At 41.8% G+C, this 22,943-nt stretch overlaps 1 protein-coding gene across 2 annotated transcripts in view; it reads right to left on the bottom strand.

Annotated features, from left to right (window-relative positions):
- TBC1D5 (TBC1 domain family member 5) overlaps positions 1-22,943 on the bottom strand; it is a 446,523-nt gene that overhangs the window by 5,599 nt on the left and 417,981 nt on the right. For both annotated transcript variants that reach the window (XM_080917354.1, XM_080917355.1), the window contains 2 exons: positions 4,109-4,188; positions 3,149-3,292 (listed from right to left, as the gene is read on the bottom strand). In XM_080917354.1, coding sequence (XP_080773480.1) covers positions 3,149-3,292; positions 4,109-4,188 — 224 coding nt within the window. The remainder of the gene's footprint in view (positions 1-3,148; positions 3,293-4,108; positions 4,189-22,943) is intronic.

The following is a 22,943-nucleotide window of genomic DNA, read 5'->3' as shown; positions in this document are numbered from 1 at the left end:
CAAGGATAGACAACATGCTTAATCAAAGGTAAAACACCAAACAACAGCATCAGAAACTTGACTACGGGAGCCGCTAACAGTGAGGACCCCACAGCAGCTCTCTAGTGCTCTGGAGACCCGGAGCAGTACACTACTGGCTGAGAAATGGTCAGACGGTATGGTAGCAGCCCAGGAGCCTTGAGAGATAAGCATCCCAGTTGTATTGCATGCAGGACCCTAGCAAATATCAGTGCACTGGTGTCCTCATGCAGGAAGGCCTCTTCAGAGCCCCCTGCCACATGCTGAAGAAGCACAGTGTGTGGGAAGCAGCAGTTCTGAGGTTAAGAGTTCTCTCTGGGCTGGCTTTATGGCATCTCTTCCCATAGGCCCACTGAGGCAACAGCCTTGAGAACTTCAGCTGAGAATGCTCAGGAAACAGACCTGAGCTGGGCACTGGAATTAGGAAGGGAAACTGCCTGTACGGCAGCATTGTCTTCTGATCCACCCAAGCGTCTGGAAACAAAGGCCTCTGTGTCAATGGCTGGAAGGGGAGTCTGTCTGACTGCTCTAGGCGGTAAATGTCCTAAGAAAGTAGCTACAAAGGAAACTGCACAGCTGCCTCTGCAGTCAAACCTGGGGCCTTGGCCTTGTCTATAAAGAGTTTGCAGCTGCCTTTGATTCTTGCCCTGTTCTAGAATAGATTTTTACCCTTTACTCACAGGAAGTAAGGACAGACAGGCTTCCAGATATGTACTGCTTTACAGTGGTGGATGACAGACAGTCAAGGAAAAAGCCTCCCAGCTAAAAACAGTGGTATGGGCAATTTTTAGTGATTTAAATAATTAAACTCATGGAATATGGTAAGGACTCCAGGCTTAGAGTGCAAAGATAAAGTCTCACAGAATACACTGCAAATAAAACCACCTTCAAAAAAGTCACACTTGTGATCCACTGGTGAGGGTGGTGCAGGCCAGGGCATACTGTCAGGAGAGGCCTGCAAGTAAGTTGTAGAGTCAAGCTAGATGCCATTGTCCAAAGGTGATGGGTAGAGGCCTTTCTCTGCAGAAGAGAAAGCAGAAGAGGCCACAGGAAGACTTCTAGAGGACATCAACTAAGGACTAAGGACTGTCTTAGTTTATCCAAAGTGAAAACACCTGCTTTTATTTCCAAGACAGGAGTTGAGTTTCCCCAGGTGCAACAAGGAGACCTTAGATAGAAGGGTCAAATACAAGTTCAGGGTCACCTTGGGCCAAGCTGTGCCTGCACCACTCCCATTTCTTACAGCCCATTTGAGATGCTGCATGGAAGGTCTTTCCCAAGGACCCTGGTTTGAGCTAATCCAGAAAGAAAGCCTAGCACTGAAATTCAGAGTTCAACTAAAAAAAGGGTTTGGGATCATGTGTGCTCTCACAGGACACCTGCTTGTGGGGGGCTCTGAAGGAGCTCCACGGGTGGAAGAGGGAATTTGTCTGCTTTGGAAGTCATGCGCTCCCAGTCCCTCCCATCAGAAGCATTCAGTAGCACCTTTGCAGTAGTAACTGGCTCTGCACTTACCAAGGGGCCAACACCTAGCTCCACACGTTTTTACAACTATGGAAAGCAGCCAGGCCTGTCCCTGGAACAACGTAAGTGCAGCAGGTGGTTACTGTTCCCCAGAGAAGTTTCCATGTGCTATTTTATATAGTCAACTCAAAAATCCATATTAATTTTAAAAGTTCCAATTAAAAGTAGTTCATGAGTCTATGTGCAACAATGTTTACATACAGCTGTGCAGGAAAGGGAGATCTGGCGAAACTTACCAGGTTAAAATGCTAATGTTGCATTTATGAGGGTAAAAATGTACTCACACAGCCTCGCATGCTGGCTAGAGTCCTGCATCTGGAGGAAAAGCCTTAAAATTAGAAAACAAAACATTCCAAACACTGAGATTCTGCTAAGGGTCATTTTTAAGAATGAACTTAAAATTTCTTCTTAAGAAACATCACTGGAACACAAGTCCTGATATCACAAACACACGTGTGATCCCAGCACTTGGGAGGCTGAGGCAGGAGTGTCTCATGTTTGTGGCTAGCCTAGGCTATATAGGAAGGTCATGACTCAAGAAACCAAACAAATCATTACAACTTTAAAGTGCAGGTTTCAGGGATTTATTGTGATGGCTCAGTGGGCAAGGTGCCTGCCAGCAAGCCTGATAGTCAGAGTCTGATCCCTTGGACCCACACAGTGGGAGAGGACAGGTCTCCTTTAATCTTCATATATACGCTGCACAGTAGATACATAAGACGCTTTACAGGTTGAGTTGAGTTAGCCATGAACAGCTGTGTTTTGTTGGCCATCGATGCACAGTAAGAAGCATGAGGAACTACAGCTGTACTAGCAGGGGATGCAGGCTCTCCGGCCTGGCCGCCCTTCACACGGTTCTTGTTCTGTTTCTGATAAACAGCTAGGGCTAAGCAAACACAGAAGCCCTAAGACTGCCCCCCACCCCCAGTCAGAACACCCTGTAGAATGACTCACGGATGCTGACACCCATCAGGAACAGTTTTAAAGAGTTGTTAAACCAAACCAACCAACCAAACAAACAAACAAAGCACAAAGAAAAGCTCAACTGTGACTGAGACAATCATATGTGGTGGTAGCTTCTAGAGAGGCGCTGTGCCTTTCACAAAGGACATTTGCTGACCGTCTTATCAGGTAGACAGAAATGTAATGAGCGTTCTTCCCGGGAAGGTAAGAGAGTGATTCAGGACAAAAGGGAACTAGTCAAGAGAAACCCACCACAGGCAGCATTAGGAAGATTACGGAGTCCTTCCAGTGTTAGTGAACTGGAGATACAAGCTGGAAGCAACTGACCCTTGCTTGATCAGACAGCTGACTTCTCATCTCAACATGGCCGGAGGCTCGGACCAATGCTGGCACACACAGGCTCATGCAGCAGGCACTGTGCAACTCTCAGACCCAAGTCTCACTGTCACCACTGCGAATGTCATCACCTCCAGCTCTTACCATGGCACAAACACTCAGGGCTCAGGCGTGTTAGCTCACAGCCGAACTTCCTATACGACATCCTAAAGTCCTTTGATAGGACTGTCCTTATTCGGAACTTTGAGGAATTTATGCTAACTTCCTGAAAGCCTATTCTCCTCAGTATTCATACCAAGTCTCGTACCTGCTTGGCAGCCCTAGGAGCTCGGGTGCCCTGGTGCTGACCACTGGAGCAGTAGTGGTCATCAGCGATGGTAATCTGTTCATTCTCTTCGGCCTCCAGCTGGCTCTGGTTGAATCGCAGGGAACCTTTCAGAATGTCTTTGATCTGTGTTCAAAGAAGACAAAGATAAATACGTTTTTAGCTAAATGCTAGATAACATCGCATATGTTAGGAGCAGAACTTGCCACTGACCTACAATTCCCTTCATTTGTAGCTCCAGTGACCTTCAGTTTCTCATGTTCTAGAAAGAACAGGCCCTAGGTTTACTGTGTGCCAGTGTGATGAAGTCTTGCCATCTGCAGCAAGACAGCTTGCAGTGGTGTGGGTTGGGGTCAGCCCTTCAGGCGCACTGTCTTGCCTGTCCTCTGCTGTCCTGCAATCAGACCGACAGTACTTCTCCACGGGAGCCAAGCACAGCATCCCAGGACCACCGCCCTCTCCTCACGTCATCAGGGAGGACGGCATCCCTCTGCATCCTTAGAAGAGGAGAAAGTACTGCAGGTGGTTTTGAGAGAGAACATGCAGAAACCTTATTATATTATGTTATTCTGGTCATGTATTCTGGTCATGTATTCTCAGTTGGTGCTGTTAATCCCTCACTGTGTCTAGTTGCTAAACCTTAGTTTAGGTCAATAGGAAAAAACAGTATATGCAGGGCAAGGAAAGTGTGTCTGGAAAGAGTTAGCAGGGGTAGGTGATTGGGGATGGAAAACCTGCTTGAGCCACAAGGCCTTCAGACAGAATCACCAGGGGTAAGGAGCATGAGGCGGTGAAGCTTCAGAAGGAAGTCCCTCTGTGGGTCTATCAGTGAGGGAGGACAGTGGCTTGAATGTGTCCTACATACTGTGGCGTCACCTTCCCCAGAGCTGGCAGCAGGTGCTGCCTGTGGCACACACAGTAGTGTCAGAGTAATGCACATACCTGCTTTAATCCTGCCAAGGACACTAGAATTTGATCTTCTTTTTCCAAATTTTCTTGTAACACCACATCTTGAATATTTACTGAAAGCAGAAAAACAGTATTTTGTAACAAATGCTCTGTGTACAACTTACATGCTGCTACCCGACAACTTTAGAGAACTCTCACTAAGGACGCTCTGCAGACAGCAGGCAGCAGCAGTGTACCCAGCAAGCACATGCTGCATGTGGTCTTATCTCTCGTACTTCCTGAACATGCTGAGAATGACAGGTGGTGTTCAACTCCTATGAGACAATGGGGACCTCTCACTGACCTATGGTGTAGCCAGGAGTCTGGAGCCCTGTCCCATTTCTAGGAGGAAGTGTACTTCCTTGAGCTTTCTTCAGTGGAGCCTAACCTGTTTCCCTTCAAAGTCAAGGTCCTCCTACATATCTAAAGCAAACACATAGGCTCATCTCTGGGGATGTGTAAAGTTAAACCATGATGCAGGTTCAATGTCATATAAATAGCAAGAGGACAAGCTCATGGCACTGAGACCTTGAATACTAATGGCTATGGAATCAGCTTGCGTCAACCCAGTGTCTTTAAAGGAAATGCCTCTATTTCCTAGGAACCTCAGGAACCATAGTGTTTCTAAGGCCAAACCAGTGATGAGCACCAGTGCCAACAATACTGCCATGTGACGTCCAGGAGTTCTGCAGGGTAGCAAGGCACAGTTAAAACACATTCTCCAGAGGATGCTGACAGGTGTGCCACCTGTGAGGCTCACTCTTAATTAATAGTTTCATAATCCACTAACCTTTTAAGCTATATGATTCCCACAGCCTAGGAAAATCCCTTAAACATTACATTCTTCCCTTGGGATCTACTTGAGGGACACGTGGTCCATGTGTGCCCACCTTCTGGAACCCCCTTTTCAGGTGGAGACCCAGTGCAAACCACTAACCATTTTGCTCACGTCTAGAGTCCTGCCACCCACCCTGCCCCACTCCATGTTTACTTTACCATCCCTATGTCCACTCATGACCCCTTCTCTAGACACCCTAGAACCATGCCATAATTCCACTCTTCCTTGAACCTGGAGACTGGCCCTCTCTAGGGAGAGGAACTAGACCCACAGCAATATTCCACATAACCCTATGACTTGCTATAGCAGCACATGTCCCGTGCCTGCCTTCTGAAGCTAACATCTCCCTTTGCAGGAAGGAAGGCCTAACTCACACTGCTAACTCCATTCACCCCTGAGCAGCACCCTCATTCCCATCTCTAGACAGAGAATCTAGACTCCCTTCACTAACTGAGCCCACACTGTGCAGACTCTACCCTCCCCTGTTGTCCACACTTGGCTCTTCTCTAGCTAGACAGTGGAATGACACCCCCAACTCTGTCCAACCTCAAAATGTAAAGACCACTCTTCTCCAGGAAATTCACTAGATGTGTACCTGAACTCTGTTTATCCTATGACCTGCTAGACACACGTCCTGTGTGTCTCCTACCATCCTCTTGCCTCTCCTCCTTAGGTATGGATTCTAGCCTTGCATTGCCAACTCTGCTAGCACCCTGTGACTGAGGGTACTGTGACTGAGTACTCCCCCTTGGCTCCTGAAGACTGGCTATGAGAATCTTTTGACTTTATAGAAGGTCTCTGCCTGGGTTTAGAAAAATAGCAGCTCAATTTAAGATCAGAATATCTCTAATATTCCATCAAAACATCCACACTGCTTTGTCCAAAGAGTAAACCTTAAGCCCCATATAGCTAGTCAACGTGAAGAATTGGGGCAAGAAGTGTTGAGAGGCTCAAACACACACTCAACAAAATAAAGATAAGATTTCCATACCACAAAACAGTACTGATGACCTAACTCTAGATGCCTAGCTTCCATCATAAATACACAAACATGGAAAACTCAATCAATAACTCTCCACTAAGAATTAGTACCCCCATAGTAATATCCTCTGAGACAAGTAATTGGCACATGACAAGGGCTTTGGAATAGCAATAATAAACATAACGGAAGAACATATCTGTTCTTATTTATGTGAATAAATGCTAGAATGAAGACCACAAAAATATGATCATGTGATTAAATAAATAAAATTAATTCAGCATGTAAAAATAGAATATAACAAAGAAATGTACTCTCTGAAAAAAAAGTCAGAATGAAATAAAACATGAAAAATTCAGTAATCAAAAGGTTAAACAAATAAACACAACTCAGAAGGCGGCCTCAAACAATAGATTGGATCAAGCAGAACAAAACTATCATGTCCCAAGGGCAGAGGAATTGGCTCACTCAGATACAGATAGACAGTGTCACAACAAAGCAAAGCAAACAAAACCAACAACAGCAGCAGACAAAGGAGAGCACATGCCTGAGGTTTGATACTCTATAAACAAAAGTCAAACCAATGCATAACAGCCATAGTAGACGGAGAAAAGACCCTTGACAATAAAATCAAAAGGTTCCCTGATAGTAAAGACGGTCTATCAAGATCCAAGAAGCAGACAGAAAACCAAACACAGGACCAGAAATTCCTTGTGACACATAGTAGCCAAAACCACTCATGTACAAAACAAAGGAAGGATATTGAAAACAGCAAGAGAGAAAGAACAACTCATACAAGGGCAGGTCAGACTCACATGTGAGACAGTGAAAACCAGAAGAGAATGAACAAATGTTTAACAAGTTATGAAATACCACAAATGTGAGCACAGAATATTATACCTAGTAAACAAGCAGCCATAATAGAAAGAGAAAGAAAAATTTATATGATAAAAACGACACAAGACATTTATGACCACTAAGTGATCTCTATACAAGGTATTAAAATAGATGTCTATGTCTGGAGAGAAGGTAAAATACATACAAGGAACAAATATTCTGCCATACTAAATGAAGAGAGGTCTAATTGGGGCTGGAGAGATGACTTAGACTAGAAGGCACTGGCTGATCTTGTAGAGGACATGGATTCAATTCTTAGCATGTACATGGTTGCTTGCAACTATCTGTAACTCCAGTCCCAGGGGGTTGGACACCCTCTTCTGCTCTCTTTGGGCACCATGCACACATGTAGTGCAGAGACATATATATAAGCAAAACACTCAAACATATAAAATTAAAAAAAAAAACCTAACCATTACAAAAGAGCTCTAACTGAAAACCACACAAATATACACTTAAAATATAACTTAGTGCTAATGATTTAAACTCTCCAATAAAAAGACACAGACTAACTGCTTGGACTAGAAGATAGCATTCATTTCTTTGTTTTCTGCAAGAAACAGACCTCATGACCTATACCTATACCACCTTAGGGTAAGAGGATGAAGAAAAATAAACCCCAGTATTCCAAGCAAATGGAACCAAAAAACCACGCAGGTGTATTCTAGTAGTATCTGACAAAATAGACTTTAAAAGTAGCCAAGGCCTCTGACATCTATTCATTAATGATAAAGGTCCTAGAGAACTGGGATGCAGGGAATACGTCTCAATATAACAAGGTTATAAACAGGAAGCCTAGAACCAATGTCCTCCAAAATGGAGAGAAACTCCAGTAAAATCTGAGACAAGATAAGAATGTCCACTCTCCCCACTCTTCAACACAGTTATTGAAGTCTTGGCTAATAAGAGAAGTGAAGAAGATACAGGGGATACAACTAGGAAAGTAGTCAAAGTATCTTCATTTGCAAATGATGTGATTTTCTACAGAAAGAACTCTAGCTAAAACATTCAGCAAAGTAGCAGGATACAAACCAAGACATAGAAACAGTAGTGGCTTTCCTACATTCAAATGATATATCACCGAGAAAAGTACCATAAGTAATAGCTTCAACCAAAACATAACAAAACAAACAAAACAAATCTTGGAATAAATCTAACCAAGGAAATGAAAGACTTGGACAATTAAAACTCTGGGTACTGAAAACAAACAAACAAACAAACAAACAAAAAACCCAAAAACAAAGTGTGAGAGGATACGGGAAGAGGTAGACCCCCCCATGTGTGGACTGGTAGGACATTGTGAAAATGACCACCCTTCCTAAAGCAATCTACAGATTCAAGGCAATCGCCACCAAAATTCTAATGTAGTTCATCACAGAAATTGAACAAATAATCTTAATATTGACAAGAACATATAAAAGACTCAAGCTAGCCAAAACAATTCAGAATGATGTTGATGACGACAATGATGACTACAACAGAGGAGGAGAAGGAGGGTGGAGGGAAAGGAGAAGGGAGGAATGAGAAGGAAGGAGGGAGAGGAAGAAGGGAGAAGAAGGAGGAGGAAGATGGAGGAGAAAGAGAGAGGAGAAGAAAGGAGGAAGAGGAAGAAGGAGGAAGAGGAAGGAGTAGGAGAAAGGAGAAGGAGGAGGAAGGAGGAGAAGAAGGTAGAAAAGGAAGGAGGTGGAGAAAGGAGGAGGAGAATGAGGATGAGGAAGAGGAAGGAGGAGGGAAGAGAAAGAGGAAGAAGGAGGGAGGAGGAAGAGGAAGGAGGAAGAAGGAGAAGGAGGAAGGAGGAAGAGGAAGGAGGAGGAGGACAGCAAAAAAGGAGGAGGAAGGAGAAGGAAGGAGAAAGAAGGAGAAGGAAGAGGAGGAGGAGGAGAGGCTACAAAGCTGCCGAGGTATCATCACTACCTCAGTTTGCAAGCTTTGCCAGGGCACCATCATCATAAACACAGCACGGCACTGACACAGAGCAGACACTGGCGCGGGCAGAACTGAGGAGAACATATAATCCAATTCTACAGCCACCACATTTATAGAAAGGCCAGTGACACACACTGGAGAAAAGACAGCATCTTCAGTAAATGGTACTGCTCAAACAGGGTAGATACATGAAGAAGAATGAAACTTGATTCTTGTCTTTCAAACCTGGGCAAAACATGATTCCAATGGATCAAAGGCTTTAACATAAGACCTGATACCAAAATCTGAAAGAGAAGTAGAGAATATACTTAAACGCATATGCACAGCAAAGGGCTTTTAGAACAGGACCTAACAGTGGAAGCCTTAAAAACAACAATTAATAAATTTGGACTCCATAAAACTGGAAAATTTCTGTAGAGAAACTGACACCATTACTTAAGAGGCAGCCACAGCATGGGAAAAAATTCTTTACTGGTTATACATGTGGCAGCATAAGTTAGAATTCAGAATATGAGTAACTAAAAAACTAGATATCAAGAAGACAAATATAATTTCATGGAGATAAATAAGAGACCCTCAAAGGCTTAAACACAAAGGTCTGAGAAACATTTAAAAAATTTTTTAATCTCCTTAGTCATCAAGGGAGTGTAAATTAAAATGAGTTGAGGTTTTTCTTATCCAAGTCATAGCAGCTTTTTTCATAATAGCTGGAAACTGGAAACAACCTGGATGTCCCTCAGTTGAAGAATAGATAAAGAAAACGTGGTACATTTATACCATAGAGTATTACTCAGCTGTTAAAAAATATATCATGAAGTTTATAGGCAATTGGATGGAACTAGAAAATATCCTAAGTGAAGTAAGCCAGACCCAGAAAGACAAACATAATATGCTAGCTGTAAAGTAAAGTAAAGGATGATCATGCTATAATTCATAGACCTAGAGAGGCTAAGTAACAAAGAAAGCTCAAGTTGGGGGGGGGGGTGACACATGAATCTTCCAGGTAAGGGGAATAGAACAGATTTCACGGGTGCACTGGGGCAGATGAGAACAAGAGAGATCATATAGAGGAGCAGGTAGTGGAGAAAGTACTGGAATTGGGGGGGGGGGAGATCTGGAAACTCCCTGGAATCTATGAAGGTGACCCTAGTGACAACCTCTAGTAATGGTGTATACAGAGTCTGAACCAGCCATCTTCTGTAACTAGGTAAGGCTTCCAGCTATAGACTGGGACTTCAACTCAGCCACAAAACTTTCAGCCTACAACCTGTTCTGTCTGCAAGGTCTGTTGGGATAATGGTGAAACAGAATTTGTAAGAGTGTCCAATCAATGACTGGTCCAACTTAAGGCCCACACCATAAGAGGGAGCCCATGTCTGACACTGCCAGGATGGCCAGGAACCAAAGGCTGGATAGCCAAAGGCTGGATACCTAGGATAGAAGCAAACACCCCTGGCAAAACCAAACCAAGCCAAACCAAACCAGACCAAACCAGACCAGACCAAACCAAACCAAACCAAACCAGACCAGACCAGACTAAACCAAACCAAACCAAACCCCAACCACCCACCCAACCAACCAAAGAAACAAAGAAAAAAAAAAAAAAAAAAAAGAAAGAAAGAAAGAAAGAAAGAAAGAAAGAAAGAAAAAACCCAACCAATCAACCAACCCCAACAACAAGGACAATTAAAAAACCAACCAAACAATGAAATGATTGCTAATGATGTTCTACTATACTCATAGTAGTGCCTAGTCCAGTCATCACAAGAGAGGCTGCCTCAAACATTAGGTAGAGAGAGATCCCAGTTTGGAGGTCTCTATCTGGTCCCTCCTCTACGAGGTGGGGGAAGCCTGAAAAATTGTAGGAAACAGAGGAGTTGAGAATGCCAGGACAGCAAGGCCTGTGGAATCAACTAAGCCAGGCTCATGGGGGCTCACAAAGAGTGAAGCATCATGTATGAGTCTCTGTTAGGTCTTCTGCATATATGTTATGGTTGTTGGCTTGATTCCTGACAGTGGGTGTGGGGTGTCTGACTCCTTTGCTTACTCTTGGGACCATTTTCTTCTTACGCAGCCTTGATGTGAGGGGTTGTATCTGATCTTATACTTTGTTGTGCCATGTTTGATTGACGTCCTTGGAAGGGATCTTTTCTAGGAGTAGATTAGGAGTTGTGGGTCCTGAATGACAGGAGGTTGTGGTGAACTGAGAGGAGTTGAGGAGAAGCTGTGGTTGGAATGTATTGTATGAGAAAAATATAAATAAATAATAATAAAAAAAAGAAACTGAAATCTACAAATAAATGAATTAAGCTGGAAACATCATCTTTCGTGAGGTGACCCAGACATAGAAAGACAAGTGTGGTAGGCTTTCTCATTTGTTGATGTTGATTGTGATTAGTTAGAAATTTGTGTAGTATGTAGAACATCAATAAGGTTGTGGAATTACCAAGTGGCTATCAGGAAGGACTTTTAAAGGAGGGAAGATAAAGCACATAAATATAAAGAATTAAAAGAGATTATTGAACAGAAAGCATTGAATTGAGGTGGGAGAACAGTGGGCAGAATAGTGGAGGGGATATAGAGAAGAAAGATTACACTAAAAATCTTCTGAAAATGTCATGTAGAAACCCACTTACTACCCTAGAGCCACACACACACACACACACACACACACACACACACACACACACACACAAAGTTAAAAATGAGGTTATCCTATAACAGGATGACACCAGAATCTTAGAAATAAAAATCATTAATCATATACAACCATGGACCCTGCAAGCTACAGTGACTTGTCTGGAAAGACATGTCTACTGTTGTAATAATGGCACAAACATCATAGGAATAACCACCCACTGCTGGACTTGAGAACTGCTCTACAAGATGAAACCCATATCTGATACTGGTCTATGAATCCATAGCTAGACAGGTCATAGGCCCTAGGGGAGAACCTAACACATGAAACAAACACAATACTAAACTGACTCCTGATAATTTATCCTTTACCCATAGATATATGAACCAGCATTTCAACCCTCATCTGAGAACCCTCTATTTGCAGTAGATGATTAGTACAAAGCCCACAGTTGGTCAAGGTGCTGAGAACAAGAGACCACAGAATGATCAGCTCTAAGGAGAACATATTTATTGAACGTGTCCCATGGTGACATGTACCTTTATTCTTAGCACCTGGGAGACAGAGGCAGGCAAATCTCTGAGTTGGAGGCATGCCTGGTCTACAAAGTGAACTTCAGGACAGCAAGAGAAACCTTCTTGAAAAACAACAACAACAACAATAACAAGAGCAACAACAAGACACAAGTTGGTTTGGTGTAGCAGGAGAGAGGATGAATATGATCAACACATTTATATGCAATTCTCAAATAACTAAAACAAATCCTAGAACAGAACAAAATAAAACTGCATTCTTATTCATTCAACAAGGCTGTCTCAGATTCTATTTGCATTAGATTCCATGCTGAGCCACAGAAGCCACCAGAATATATCCCTCTCCTTTGCTCAGTGTCAGAGGCACAAACAGCACACTGGTACTCCTGCCCTGACAGCTCTGTGTACAGTCTGTACAAATCTCAGTTTGGGTTTCTACTGCTATGATGAAACACCATGACCAAAACCAGCCTGGGGAAGAAAGTGTGTTTTTCTTTTCTTTTTTTTTTTCCATCCCACTACCACACCAAGGAAGTCAGGACAGGAACTCAAACGGGGCAGGAACCTGGAGGTGGAAGCTTATGCAGAGGCTATGGAGGGCTGCTGCTTACTGGCTTCCTTTTTTTTTTTTTTTTGTTTTTTATAGAATCCAGAACCACTAGCCCAGGGGTGGTACCATCCACAGTGATTTCTCTAATTAAGAAAATGCCCTACAGCCTGATCATTCCCCCCATTAATTATTTATTCATGTTACATTCTGATCACAGCCCCCCTAACCCAACCCCTCCTCCTTGTCTCTATAACTTCTAAGGTTTGGCTATGGGTCTGTTTTAGTCAGCTGCTGGGTGGAGCCTCTCAAAGGACAGTTATGCTAGGCTCCTGTCTGAGAATCCAGGCCTACAGCCTGATCTTATGCTGGTACTTTCTCAGTTAAAGTTCCTACTTGTAATGGCTATTCCTGGTTGTCAACCTGACTATACCTGAATGAACTACAATCTAGAGTTGGAGGGTTCACCTGTGATCCAGATTCTGAGGCTGGAAGACACAAGCTTCTGACCTGGATCATGAGCATGGAGATCCTGAGGCATATGGCGAGGAAAAGCATAGGCCCAGGCAAGGTAGTGCACACCTTTAATCTCAGGAGACTAAGGCAAGCAGATCTCTGAGTTCAAGGTCAACCTGGGTCAAAACAAGGCCCTGATCTAGTCAGGGCAGTCCACACCTTTACTGGGCCTCACCTTCTGCTGGAGTCTTCCACAAGGACATGGAAGAAGGAAGATTCGCTCTTCTTCACCATTTGCACTTATTCGCCAGCATCTGTTAGAATCTGCTTCTACAGAAGAGCAGCTGAAACAACTACTAGCCTTGTGGGACTGAGCAACTACTAGGTTCTTGGACTTCCAATTCACAGCTGGCCATTGTTGGGGAGGTGGACTACAGACTGTGAGTCATCATAATAAATTCCCTTGATATAAAAAGACATTCCATAAGTTCTGAGACTCTAGAGAACCCTGACTAATATACATCCTCTCAGATAACACATCATCTTTCCTCTTTGAGCAGCTTTTCAGACCACTCATACAAATAGTCATTTCCTAGTAGCAGTTACAGACTTGGTATATATCTTATGCACACATATACTTTGACATTATCAACATGTATGTGGTCACGTGTACCTAGCATGATATAATATCTGAGCTCTTCCAGCCCAGAGCTTTCTAGCCCTGCAATAATGATTCCTGTATCATGTTATGGGCAAAGAAAAAAATATTTCAGGCGGGAGAGGAAGTTTTGGCAATGAATGGATACAGGATCATCAGAGGAAACATGAGGGGAAAGCCGGTCCCTGGAGGATATATCCACCGTGCAGGGGCTAGTGGAGAGACTCTGCAGAAGCCACAGCAGGAGTGTTGTTCTTTCTAGACCTCTGCCTTTTACAGTCTGCTATAAAGGCTATGGCCACATTACCTGGCTTCTACCCTGAAAGTCATGGAGAGGCCAGTGGTCAACTGTAACAAAGATCGAATCATACACAACATGCCTCTGGGTGCTCCCAACGGCTTCTGTTGCTCTAGTGGGGGCAGAGACCCAGAAATGTACAGGAACAGTTTTCATTAGATCCAAGTGAACATTTAAAAGGTGGTTTAGATTAGCCCTTTCCCAGGACTCTCCAGGAAGGGAGAAGAGACAAAGCAGGAGTTAACACTGGGCATTTACTGAAATGAGACCAACAGGTGACCTGTACAGAGTCAGTTGCATTCAACTGCCAAGTTTAAACCTTGGGATTCCCATCCAATTATTAGCTAAGCCTGATCTTGCTTTGCTTCTGAGATAACACACACTAGGCATGGCATGGCTATAGATACAGTTAAGTCCTTAACTGCCCGTAGTTGGAATGGGACTTTACAACTTGATTTTTGCACACCTGATATTAGGCAAATATACTTATTCTGTTGATATGCCAGGGTCCACATGGGCTCTTACAAACCCACACTGGCTATACTGCTACAAAACCTTGTGAATCATAAATTTCAAACCTACTTCTCTTGGATGCTTCTTTGCTATAAGCCTTCTAGGAACCCATTTCCTCTAAAGTGGCAAGGATAGCTCATAGGACAGGGACAGGGACAGGTAGAGAAGGGGAGTAGGGAGATGCAAAATGTGGTGTTTTCATGACAGGTCTGAGTAAAACTGATGTTCTGCTCCCAAGGTCATTTCCCCCAGAACTATTCCTTGGTAAGAGCCCCAGGATTAAAGGTCCCCAATCCCAATCACTGGCAGGATTATAAGATTTGAGGATTTAGCAGAAGCCACCAGGGTTCTCCCTTCTCACCAGTACATTCTGGGGGACACTGTGTATGTACATTGTGCTTACAGCTGCAACTGGCCATGTGGCATCACTCTGGCCAGTGAAGTGTTGGAGCAGCGGGTAGGTGGAGCTCAAGGGGAACTGGCTCCATTCTTGCCTTCTGGATCTTTGCTCTTCCTTGCTGCCTGCCTAAAACACTATCAGGAGCTCCCCAAGGCATCATGCAAGCCTGTGAGTGAAGCACCTCACAGGGCCACCAGGCCTGCGGAAAGCCTACCACTGGGCTGCTTTTACTTGAGGGGAAAAATTGTTCTCCTCACCTCCCTATTCACAGCTTAATTATGCTGGATTAGTTCCTGGGGATGTGGTAATAAAGTACTTCAAACATAGAGATGGAATACACTAGAACTGTATCTTCTTACAGGGCTAGAAGCTGCAGTCCTACGTGAGGGCATGGCAGGTTCCTATGATGGCTGTAGGGAAGAATTCTTCCTAGCTTCAGGCACTTGTCAACAGTTCTTGGCATTTATTTTGGCTTACAGTGATCTACTACCATGGTCAACAAAGCACTCTCCCTGTGTGTAGGGCTCACTGACATGGTACCTATACTAATCTAGTAAGGTCTCACTTGATTACGTCAGTAAAGCCTATTTCTAAGTAAGGTAACATCACATGCTGCAGTGACTTGAAGATCTGAGATAATATTCTGCCCAGTACTGCAGCAACTGCTGCCTGTCACACTGGCTGAAAACCATCTAGTTTCTCCAAAAAGTTCCCTTCAGGAGAGGAATGGCCTCATGAGCAGCACCCAGTGCAGAAAGACAGCAGAGAGAGGGACAAGCCCAGAGCTTGTCTTTAGGAGCAGTGCCATCCTTCCAACTAACAGATCTTTACACTTACTTTTGGTAAGTGGCCAAGAACCACCTTTTAGCATCTGATGGAAATCTACATTATACATTAAACATGCACTTAACTTCAGGAATAAATTTACTAAGCTGACTTGGATCACTTTAAGAGTCTCAGGGTAAAGACATTAAAATGATAATGAGTATCTTTTTAAGAGGCAATTGGGGACAGTTTGGTTGTGAAGTTAGGCCAGCATTACTACACCTCCTAACCAGAGACCTCCTAACAACACTGGATGCTTGAGCTGTGAATATAGGAAAATAGAAAGATGAGTCTTTTCATGACTTACATTATTAAAGGGAGAAATGGGGAGGGGGTGTTTGAATGTCCATTGCAATGTATACCTCTCTCTATAACAAAAGACAAAACACATAGATTAAAGGTCTTTCAGTGTGTGTGCGCGCATGTGTGTGTGTGTGTGTGTGTGTGTGTGTGTGTGTGTGTATGAAAGATAATTAATTACTCTTGATATAGCAAACTTAAATAATATATATGACAAGTTTTTGCATTGAAACAAATAGAACATGCCATACTACTAGATTTTTTTTCCTATAAAAGTTACTCACTAAAAAATAATCCATGCAACAATCTCATGATGACTTTGCTTTTTAAGTGAAATCTCAGTGTGACACAAACAAACCTTTGGGGGCTGGAGAGAAGGCTCTGCAGGCAACAACCTGGGGCTCTTCTTCTAGAGCTTCAATTTCCAGCACACACATGGTGGCTCAAAACCATCTGTAATTCCAGTTCTCAGGGACCAGACACTCTCTTCTGGCCCCCTTCATCCTGTATACCATGGTGTATATACGTACATGAAGTCAAAACACCATATATACAAAATAATTTTAAAAACAGACCTTTAATTCTCAGGGTAATGGAAATGGTATACAGTTTTATTCTGATTTTTTTTAATTTGACTTTTATTGGATATATTTTATTTACATTTCAAATGTTATCCCCTTTACAGGTTTCTCCTCCATAAACTCCTTATTCTATCCCCCTTTCCCTGCTTCTATGAGGGTGCCCCACCAAACTCCCATGCTCTCTCACCTCCCTGCTGTGACATTCCCCTACACTGGGGTATGAAGCCTTCGTAGGACCAAGAACTCCTCTTCCCACTGATGCCCAAGGAGACTATCCTCGGCTACATATGCAGCTGGAGCCATGGGTTCATCCCTGGGAACTCTGGTTGGTTTGTATTGCTGTTCTTATGGGGTTGCAAATCCCTTTATCTCCTTCAATTCTTTCTCTAACTCCTCTATTGGGGACCCATTCTCAGTTCAATGGTTGGCTTCGAGCAACCACCTCTGTATTGGTCAGGATCTGGCAGATCCTCTCAGGAGACAGCTGTATCAGGCTCCCATCAGCATGTATTTCTTGGCATCTGTAATAGTGTCTGGGTTTGGTGGTTGTATATGGGTTAGTTCTTTAGGTGGGGCAGTCTCTGGATGCCCTTTGCTTCAGTCTCTGCTCCAAACCTTGTCTCCATATTTCTTCCTGTATATAACTTTGTTCCACCTTCTAAGACGGACTGAAGCATCTGCATTTGGTCTTCTTTCTTCTTGAGCTTCATATGGTCTGTGAATTGTATCTTGGGTAATCCAGGCTTTTGGGCTAATGTCCACTTATCAGTGAGTGCCTACCATATGTATTTTTATGTGATTGGTTATCTCACTCAGGATGATATTTTCTAGTTCCATCCATTTGCCTAAGGAAGTCATTGAGTTTTTTCAAGCTTCTGGTTATTATAAATAAGTCTTTAATGCACATAGTAGAGCATGTGTCCTTCTTGTATGTTGGAGAGTCTTTTGGATCCATGCCCAGGAGTAATATAGCTGGGTCCTCAGGTGGTACTATGTCCAATTTTCTGAGGAACTGCCAGACTGATTTTCAGAGTGGTTGTACCAGTTTGCAATCCCACTAACAACGGAGGGGAGGAGTGTTACTCTTTCTCGACATCCTCCCCAGCATTTGCTGTCACCTGAGTTTTTGATCTTAACCATTCTGACTGGTGTGAGGTGGAATCTTAAGGTTGTTTTGATTTGAATTTCCCTGATGACTAAAGATACTGAACATTTCTTTAGATGCTTCTTGTCCATTCAATATTCTCCACTTGAGAATTCTTGGTTTAGCTTGTCTCCCATTTTTAAATAGGGTTATTTGATTCTCTGGAGTCTAATTTTTTGAGTTCTTTGTATATATTGAATATTAGTCTTCTATCAAATGTAGGATTGGCAAAGATCTTTTCCCATTCTATTGGTTGCCATTTTGTCCTATCCACAGTATCCTTTGCCTTACAGAAGTTTTGCATTTTTATGAGGTCCCATTTGTCTATTGTTAGAGCATAAGCCATTGGTGTTCTGTTCAGGAAATTTCCCCCAGTGCCCATGTGTTGGAGGCCCTTCCTTGCTTTCTCTTTTTAAGTTTGAGTATATCTGGTTTTATGTGGAAGTCCTTGATCCACTTGGACTTGAGCTTTTTAAAGGAAATTAAGAACGGATCGATTTGCATTCTTCTACAGGCTGACCACCAGTTGGACTGGCACCATTTGTTGAAATTGTCTTTTTTCCACAGTATGATTTTAGCTCCTTTGTGGAACATGTGTGATCAAGGGACCAAAGGTGTGTGGGTTCATTTCTGGGTTTTCAATTCTATTCCATTGATCTACCGTCCTGTCTCTGTACCAATATCATACAGTTTTTAATCACTTTTGCTCTGTATTAGAGCTTGAGGGTTGGGATGGTGATTCCTCCAGAAGTTCTTTTATTATTGAGAATTGTTTTCCCTAACTGGGGTATTTTTGTTTTTCCAAATGAATTTGTAAATTGTTCTTTCTAACTCCAGGCAGAATTGAGTTGGAATTTTGATGGGGTTTGCACTGAACCCTGTGGAGAGCTTTTGCCACCACTGGACAGGTGGCTGCTGGGATTTTGTTATCCACTGGACAAAAGAAGTAAGTAAATGTAGGAATCTGACTCTGGCCAAGGGCTCAGGAAACTGCCCAGATTAAGAACATTTACATTTGAAGCTCAGGGCTGCTCTGCAGACATAGGTATGACAGTCCCTTTTGTCTCTTGGAAGTTCCTTTTGTCTCAGTTTCTCCACTTAGACTCCAGAATGACATTTACAGAAATTTTGATGATTGGCTTATTTGTTCCTTGACTCAGAACTGATCTTATCAATCAAAAGTTAATACATCTTTCTGTATGTAATTGAAGTGGTTTAAAAGAGGATTGAAGAATACCAATTTCACTTCAGCCTCAGAACTGGCTGGAGTCTTGTTATAGTTTTGTCTAATTGTCTTTTTTTCTTTCAATCCTTGCTCCTGCCCTGGGGAACCTGTTGTTTGACATAGTTGGTTTTGGTCAGAACCTGTAGATTACTTTTGGCAAAATGGCCATTTTTACTTATTAATCCTGCCAATCCATGAGCACGGGAGATCATTTCATCTTCTGAGATCTTCTTCAATTTCCTTCTTCAGAGACTTGAAGTTCTTGTCATACAGATCTTTCCCTTGCATGGTTAGGGTCACGCCAAAGTATTTTATATTCTTTGTGATTATTGCAAAGCGTGTCAATTCTCTAATTTTTTTCTAAGCCTGTTTATACTTTGAGTAGAGGAAGACTACTGATTTGTTTGAGTTAATTTAATATTCAGCCACTTTGCTGAAGTTATTTCTCAGATGTAGGGGTTCTCTGGTGGAATTTTGGGGTTTACTTAAGTATACTATCATATCATCTGCAAATAGTGATATTTTGATTTCTTTCTTTCCAATATGTATATCTTTGACCTCCTTTTGTTGTCTAATTGATCTGGCTAGGACTTCCAGTACTATATAGAATAGGTAGGGAGAGAGTGGGCATCCTTGTCTAGTGTGTGATTTTAGTGGGATTGCTTCAATTTTCTCACCATTTAGTTTGATGTTGGCTACTGTTTTGTTGTATATTGCTTTTACTATGTTTAAGTATGTGCCTTGAATTCCTGATCTTTCCAAGCCTTTTAACATGAAAGGGTGTTAATTTTTTTCAAATGCTTTCTCAGCATCTAATGAGATGATCATGTGTTTTTTTTTCTTTGAGTTTGTTTATACAGTGGATTTCCATATATTGAACCATCCCTGCATCCCTGGGATGAAGCCTACTTGATTATGATGGATGATCATTTTGATGTGTTCTTGGATTCGGTTTGCAAGAATTTTATTGAGTATTTTTGCATCAGTGTTCATAAGGGAAATTGGTCTGATGTTTTCTTTCTTTGTAGGGTCTTTGTGTGGTTTAGGTATGAACGTAATTGTGGCTTCATAGAAGGAATTGGGTAGTGTTCCTTCTGTTTCTGTTTTGTGGAACTGTTTGGAGAGTATGGGTATTGGGTCTTCTATGAAGGTCTGAAAGAATTCTGTACTGAATCCATTGGGTCCTGGGCTTTTTTTTGGTTGGGAGACTTTTAATGACTGCTTCTACTTGTTTAGGGGTTATTGGGCTGTTTATATGGTTTCTCTGATCCTGATTTAACATTGGTATCTGGTTTCTGTCTAGAAAATTGTCCATTTCATTTGGATTTTCCAGTTTTGAGAATAGACTTTTGTACTAGGATCTGATGACTTTTTTGAATTTCTCCAGTTTCTGTTGTTATGTCTCCCCTTTCATTTCTGATTTTGTTGATTTGAGTACTGTCTTTATGCCTTCTGGTTAGTCTGTTTAAGGATTTATCCATTTTGTTGATATTTTTTTTCAAAGAACCAGCTTCTGGCTTTGTTGATTCTTTGTATAGTTCTTTTGTTTTTACTTAGTTGATTTCAGTCCTGAGTTTGATTATCTCCTGCTGTCTACTCCTCTTGGCTGTATTTGCTTTTTTGTCCTAGAGCTTTTAGGTGCGCTGTCAAGCTGCTAGTGTATGGTCTCTCCAGTTTCTTTTGGAAGCACTCAGACTATAAGTTTTCCTCTTAGCACTGCTTTCATTGTTCTATAAGTGTGGGTATGATGTGCCTTCATTTTCATTAAAATTTAAAAAGTCTTTAATTTTTTTCTTTATGTCTTCCCTGACTAAGTTATCAGTGAGTAGATTGTTGTTAAGCTTCCATGTGTATGTGGGCTTTTTGTTGTTATTGAAGACCAGTCTTAGTTTGTGGTGGTCTGATAGAAAACATGGGATTAATTCAATGTTATTGTATTTGTTAAAGTCTGTTTTGTGGTTCAATTATATGGTTGATTTTGAGAAGGTACTATGAGGTGCCTAGAATAAGGTATATTCTTTTGTTTTATGATGAAATATTCTGTAGATATCTGTTAAATCCATTTGGTTCATAACTTCTGTTAGTTTCACTGTGTCTGTTTAGTTTCTGTTTCCATGATCTATCCATCAATGAGAGTGCAGTGTTGAAGTCTCCCACTATTATTGTGTGAGGTGCGATGTGTTCTTTGAGCTTTAGTAAGTTTCTTTTATGAATGTGGGTGCCCTTGCATTTGGACCATGGATATTTAAAATTAAGATTTCATGTTGATGGCTTTTTCCTTTGATGAGTATGAAGTGTCCTTCCTTATCTTTTTTTGATAACTTTTTGTTGAAAGTTGATTTTATTCGATATTAGAAAGACTACTTCAGCTTATTTCTTGGGACCCTTTGCTTGGAAAATTGCTTTCCAGCTTTTTACTTTGAGGTAGTGTCTATCTTTATCACTGAGGCATGTTTCCTGTATGCAGCAAAATGCTGGGTCCTCTTTTTTCATCCAGTCTGTTATTGTATGTCGTTTTATTGGCGAATTGAGTTCATTGATGTTAAGAGATATTAGGTACCAATGATTGTTGTTTCCTTTTTGTTGTTGTTATTTTTGTGTGGCTGTCTTCTTTTGGGTTAGTATAAAAAAGAGTATTTTCTTGATTTTTCTAGGGTGTAGTTTCTGTCCTTGTATTGGAGTTTTCCATCTATCAACCTTTATAGGGCTGGATTTGTGGGAAGATACTGGATAAATTTGTTTTTGTCATGGAATATCTTGGTTTTTCCATCTCTGCTAGTTGAAAGTTTTGCTGGATATGGGAGCCTGGGCTAACATTTGTGTTTTCTTAGGATCTGTATGACATCTGCCCAGGATCTTCTAGCCTTCATTGTCTCTGTTGAGAAGTCTGGTGTGATTCTGATAGGTCTGCCTTTGTATGCTACTTAACCTTTTCCCCTTACTGCTTTTAATATTCTTTCTTTGTTTTGTGCATTTGGTGTTTTGATTATTATGTGACTTGAGAAATTTCTTTTCTGGTCCAATCTATTCAGAGTTCTATAGGCTTCTTGTATGTTTATAAGCATATCTTTCTTTAAGTTAGTGACGTTTTCTTCTAGAATTTTGTCGAAGATATTTACTGGTCCTTTAAGTTGGGAATCTTTGTTCTCTTCCATAGTTGCTATTCTCTGGTTTTATCTTCTCATTGTGTCCTGGATTTCCTGGATGTTTTGGTTAGTAGATTTTTTTTTGTTTTGCATTTTCTTTGACTGTTGTGCCAATGTTTTCTATGGTATCTTCTGCTCCTGAGATTCTCTCTTCCATCTCTTGTATTCTATTGGTGATGCTTGTGTCTATAACTCCTGATCTCTTTTCTAGGTTTTCTACCTCTAGAGTTGTCTCCCTTTGTGATTTCTTCTTTGTTTCTATTTACATTATTAGATCCTGGATGGTTTTGTTCAATTCCTTCACCTGTTTGCTTGTGGTTTCCTACAATTCTCTAAAGAATTTTTTTCTTTTTTTCTTTTTTTTTTGTGTTTCCTCTTTAAGGGCTTCTACCTGTTTACCTGTGTTGTCCTGTATTTCTTTCCATTATGATTTTTCAAAAGCTCCAGATTTGTTTTTAGTGATGGAATAAAGGCAATCTTATCTTTACATTTTAAATGGCTGGTAGGAAGGTGTGATGGTTTGTATATGCTTGGTCCAAGAGGTGGCACTATTAGGAAGTGTGGTCTTGTTAGAGTGGATGCGGTCTTTAATACCCCTGCCCTAGCTATTTGGGAGGGATTAGTCTGTTAGCAGCCTTCAGATGAAGACACAGAACTCTTATCTATTCCTGTAAAATGCCTGCCTGGATGCCGCCATGAATCCACCTTGATGATACTGGACTGAACCTCAGAACCTACAAGCCAGCCCATATTAAATGTTGTCCTTTATAAGATTTGACTTGGTCATGGTGTCTGTTCACAGCAGTAAAACCCTAAGACAGAAGGTAAGAGAGGTCTTCTCAAGGAAAGGGTGGCAAGAAGACATCTGTCTGTCTTGGAGGAGTAGCTGGGTAGGGTGTTGAACTTGTCCATGTTTGTAGGGAGT

The sequence above is a fragment of the Micromys minutus genome (genome assembly GCF_963924665.1).
Source record: "Micromys minutus genome assembly, chromosome: 5".
In the NCBI taxonomy this organism is placed as follows: Eukaryota; Metazoa; Chordata; class Mammalia; order Rodentia; family Muridae; genus Micromys; species Micromys minutus.
The sequence above is the reverse complement of the archived record's forward strand: the minus strand, read 5'-3'. Positions and strand labels throughout refer to the sequence as shown.